The sequence below is a fragment of the Nematolebias whitei genome, chromosome 4, assembly GCF_014905685.2.
Source record: "Nematolebias whitei isolate Nwh7 chromosome 4, NemWhi1, whole genome shotgun sequence".
NCBI lineage: Eukaryota > Metazoa > Chordata > Actinopteri > Cyprinodontiformes > Rivulidae > Nematolebias > Nematolebias whitei.
In genome coordinates, this window is record NC_056501.1 from 26,587,700 (window position 1) to 26,592,755 (window position 5,056).

Here is a 5,056-nt window from a genome sequence, read left to right on the forward strand (position 1 = left end):
TATATATATATATATATAAACTACATATATATATACAGTTTTTATATATACATATATATATATAAACTGTATATATACACTATATATATATATATATATATGTATTTATGTATTTATATGTGTGTATATGACTTAGGTAATATCAATTTATTTAGTTATTTTCTAACTTTAAAGACATTTTGTAATGAAAATAAATCAGTAACACATTTAAATAAATATTTTATTTCCTTTGCATTCCTTTCTTTTTGCTGTAATCAGACGCTTTCCTCACATCGTACCTTAACATGTACCTTCTACTCTTTGGGACCATAACTGCACACACAGGTCCAACTAAACTGTACTCCTCCTCCACCTTACTGTGTGCAGTCGCAGCGTAACTGCGCCAAAAGGTCCAAACACTTGACGCAAATTTGCACCGATTACTAGTTCTTACAGGAGCACATCTTTGCGCCATTTATTTAGTGAACCACCTCTTCCTCTGAGTCTGTGACTGCTGGGAATCCTGGAAATGACGGTTTCACTGGGAATGGGTGTAACGACGCGTGAGCGCTTTCTTGGACGAGGCTCTCCGGGAATCGCGCTCAGCTTGAGGAGCGCTTCTCCACGCAGGGACACAGACCACCTCTGAAGGAACAGTGCACCTCCCTGCTCTCCCCCCCACAAACACAGCCTTGCATGTGACAGATAAAAGCCTCACCTAGCAGTGGTTTAGGTGCGGTATTCCCCATTATATCCAGAAATCCCTCGCGCCGGCTGACAACTGAGCTGCTAGGTTTTGTCCCTGTCCATCCATGTGTCCTCGGTGAGTCCCTGTCTTGATGCGTTCAGCTGGAGCATGGACAGGCTCTCCTTAATGTCAGCTCCCGAGTTGCTGCGACAGGCACACACCTCCAACTGGCGCACAGCAGCTCCCCGAACCCCCCGCCTCCCCTCAGTGGAGGCTCCCCTCTTGCACGACTTTAAAAACACAGTCAGCAGAGATCCCCCCCCCCTCCCACTTCCCCCTCAAAGCCCTTTTAATAATTCACTCAGAGGCTAATTTACTCCAGCTTAATGAGTGCAGCCCAGGAGATAAACATGTTTGAGGAGGAGCCTAGTGCTTTCCAAGACATTTGGATAAAACAGTCATGGAGGCAGACAACTTGAAAAAAACTGAAGAAAAAGACTATTAAAGGGATAATCTGGTCATTTTTAAAGTGACATTTGGTGAAATACACCTTATCAGCTGTGACAACAGTCATGGAACATGGCATATGAAAGTGTACAAGTCTTTCTCCGGGCCAGGCTGTTTTCTCAACCAGACTATGACCGTGCTCCTATACAGGAATGTGTTGTTGACCATTATATGCTAATGCTACTGTGTCTGCACCCCAGGAGTTGAATCAACTTTTAGACAGTGTACACTCAGCACAGACATTTGTGCACTATATATATAATAGCAACCAACTAAACAAACGGTGCCATGCAGAAGCATAGAGATGTAATATAATGTACCGTTGTTTCACATCTGATGTTTTAAGAGTTGTTTTATAAGCTGAGCAGCACGGTGGAGCAGCTGGTAGAGCTGCTGCCTCTCAGCAAGCAGGCTGCCCTGATTCAAATCTCGGTCCGGAGTCCTTTCTGGGTGGAGTTTTTACATGTTCGCTCTGTGCATGTGTGGGTTTTCTCCACGTACTCCTCCTATAGACCAAAAACATGCATGTTAGTCTGATTGGTAACTCTAAATTGTCCCTAGGTGTGAGTGAGAGAGTGAATGGTTGTTTGTCTCTATGTGTCCCTGTGATGGACTGGAGACCTGTCCAGGGTGTACCCCGCCTCTGCACAGTGATGGCTGGACATGGACACCAGTGACCCCCTGTGCCCCATAAAGGAAGAAGCGGGTGAAGTTAATGGATGGATGGATGGATGGATGGATGGATGGATGGATGGATGGATGGATGGATGGATGGATGGATGGATGGATGGATGGATGGATGGATGGATGGATGGATGGATGGATGGATGGATGGATGGATGGATGGTTTTATAAGCTTGAAAACGATAAGAAAACAGGGCCCTTGTTTAACTAGCCTTTAGCTTAGCCTGGATGAAGACTATGGCACTTTTCACCCTGTGCTCTATGACTGATGTCACGGCAGACAAACGTGGTGTCTCACCGAGATGAGATTGTTTGGAGAGTTTAGTGTTTCAGGACGGAAGACGCAAATTTTTCGTTGCAGTCTCACAAAATTCGGACCGTTTTCAAACAAGTGACCAATAACATGTGAGGTCGCAATTTCACAGACCAGCTTTCAAAAATCACTGCCTGTTCTTGTGTGCACTGCTTGCAGAACCCACACCACCACCACAGCAGCCAGCCCAATGATTTAATTTGCTGAAGTTGTTGTTTTTTTGTTTTTTTCAGCTGCTCCAATCTGCAGGGGTCGCAAAGACCAAACAAACTCCAGTGAAAGATTTGGAAATTGTTCTATGCCGGATGTTCTTCCTGGTGCAACCTAGTCCCAGACATGCAGCCTGTAGGATTCCAGTGGTTTTCTTGCTCTAATTACTTCTTTGCAGCCACTGAGCGGCAGGGCGGAGCCATTCCACCACAGCTGATCCAGATCTTGGCTAAAGACCACCTGGTGGACATAAGGACCTTGGAGTTTGTTCCTCTCACCTGGATTATTAAGTCACCTAGTGACAGCCCTGCAAACTTGATATTTGATCAAGCAAAACTACCCTTTATATTTCCTTGTTGCTCCTGACCCTCTTGACCCTCCTTGTGGACTTCAAGTCTCCTAGTGCCTGCAACACTGAAACCCTCTATGGAACCAGATCCTGGATATGACCAACCACTACATCGTCAGCCTACAAAACATCACTGGGTCAGTCTCTGAGTTCCATCATTCCACTCTCCAACTTCTCACCAAGAGCTGGCATCCACCTGCATTTCCACCCTCCTCACCAAACCTGGCAAACAAAACAGAGAAAATAAGAGATCCTTCCTTGGACATGTACCTAAAGTGTCCTTCTAAATACAAGTTACTTGCCTGACTCCAACTCCCTTCCAAAATTCATTCCCTGTATACTGTAAATAAAATCTTTGTCCATTAGTCCACACTGGTATTAAAATATAAATAAATCATGATACAGCCTCAAGATTACAAGGCAGCTGTAGTGATCACTGCGCTAACACAGACCCATTTAATTTGCTGGAGTACACTTTATGGGACCAGTTTTGGACTGGTCTTGGATGTTTTCTGTAACACACCTCTATCGTGCTTGAGATGAGTTGAAGACACCCAATTCAACCCTGTAATTGATTCTGAAGGAAAATTTGTAGCCTCTGTAACTCGCTTGGACCCTGCAAGAGCTGCAAGATTATCTGAAGGCTTTCTGGAAACTCCATCATGAGCGCTGTTCACCAGTTAGTCACAGCCCAGTGAAATCCCACCTTAAAGTACTATTTATAACTACTAACAGAACATCGCTTGAAGAAAAAAAAATCACAAGACTGTTCATGGTTCACAGTTGGATATAAAACCTATCAGAGTCAAAAGAAAAGTAAGCTCCCTAAAGGAATGCACTTAAACAGATAAGAACTCCACATTTGATAGAAGTCAAAGCTCCATGTGAGGAAATCCCCTTTTTTATCATTCTCTGTCTTCCCACAACCTTGGCTGCTGGGGCTTTTCTCTTAAGCTGTTTCCTGTCTTCTGGACCACTTGGTTCTCTGAGGGGCCATGTGTGGCCTGCGAGGCTTTGGATGAATGAGCGCATCACTGAAAAGGAGAGACTTACCGTCTCCCACAGACACCCTGAGGAGCCACAACAACCGTGTGCCGATCACTGTGAGCAATGGCTGCTCTTCGAGAAATTAAAATGGATAAATATGCTAATGCGTGCAAATCATTCCCTCTTGCTGCTAGCATAATGGCTGTAATTATTATCTGAAAGAGTGCTGCAGAGATGCAGGTTGACACGAAGCGAAGGATGGCTGACATGAGGGCAAGCATGTCTCGCCAGATTGGGTGAAGGCAGATAGAAACTAAATATAACTCCAGGACAAAAGCATTTGTTTCTGCCCCCTCAACGCTGTTTGTTTTAGCAGGATATGCTGGCTCCTTATATGAGTCTTTGGATGAATGGTGTTTGGGGTGAAGCAATGCAGAAGTGAAAAATTCCTCCGCCCTGCCTTATAGCCTCAGAAAGAAAGAGCTGCAGTAGCGGGGGAATTAACACAGGAAGTGAGTATGAGGCTGCGATGATGTTGCCAATCAGGCCTTCCCTGTAAACACGACGATGCTGCAGGAGTAAACCCCCCACCCCGATGCTTGCTGTTCTGCCTGAGAGCAGACTACAGGGTGTTAAAAGAGGCGGAATGGTTTAATTATGGTCGCCACGAGAAGCGGGCGATGATGTAACTGCAAGTTAATCTACAGGTCATCAACCACAGTAAACACCAAAAACTGGCTATAACTCAGTCAGTTTTACAGTTATTGAAATAAAATTTGGTGCAGTAGCAGTCGAGAGCCAACCCCAACACATACTAAGAGCTTCAACACAACTTGTAAAAGTTTTGTTAAAACCTATACTAGATTTCTAGACTGTACTTTTAAACATCGCAGGAGCCTCGTGCCACTCGAAAGCCAGTCTGGAGAACTGTGGATCGATTCAATTCAATTCAGTTTATTTATACAGCACCAAGTCACAACATAAGTCATCTCAGGGCACTGCACAGAAACATTCATATACATAAAAAATAATTTAACATTATTTATCTGAGGAGCAGACTGCTTTGATTTTAACTCCATCACAGACTCTCATCTTGAGCAAGCATGAAGGCGACAGTGGAAAGGAAAAACTCCCTCGTGAGGAAGAAACATTTAGCAGAACCAGGCTCAGGACAAGCAACCATCTGCTTCGACCGGCTGGGTTTGAGAGGAACAGGAAGGAGGAACAGATACACAATGGCAGGTCGAGAATCACATGTTAAGATAGAAATAATATCAAATGAAAACTATTCAGTTGTAACAATTCATTTTAAGAAATGAGGTCAATTTGTCCTAGTAGT

General features: G+C 44.1%; 1 protein-coding gene across 2 annotated transcripts in view; it reads right to left on the bottom strand.

Annotated features, from left to right (window-relative positions):
• neurl1b (neuralized E3 ubiquitin protein ligase 1B) overlaps window positions 1–869 on the bottom strand; it is a 16,888-nt gene extending 16,019 nt beyond the window's left edge. The window contains exon 1 of one of the 2 annotated variants that reach the window (XM_037675918.1): window positions 698–869. In XM_037675918.1, coding sequence (XP_037531846.1) covers window positions 698–728 — 31 coding nt within the window. In that variant the 5' untranslated portion in view covers window positions 729–869. The remainder of the gene's footprint in view (window positions 1–697) is intronic. The other variant, XM_037675919.1, reaches the window with a different exon arrangement.
• Between the last annotated feature and the right edge of the window lie 4,187 nt (window positions 870–5,056).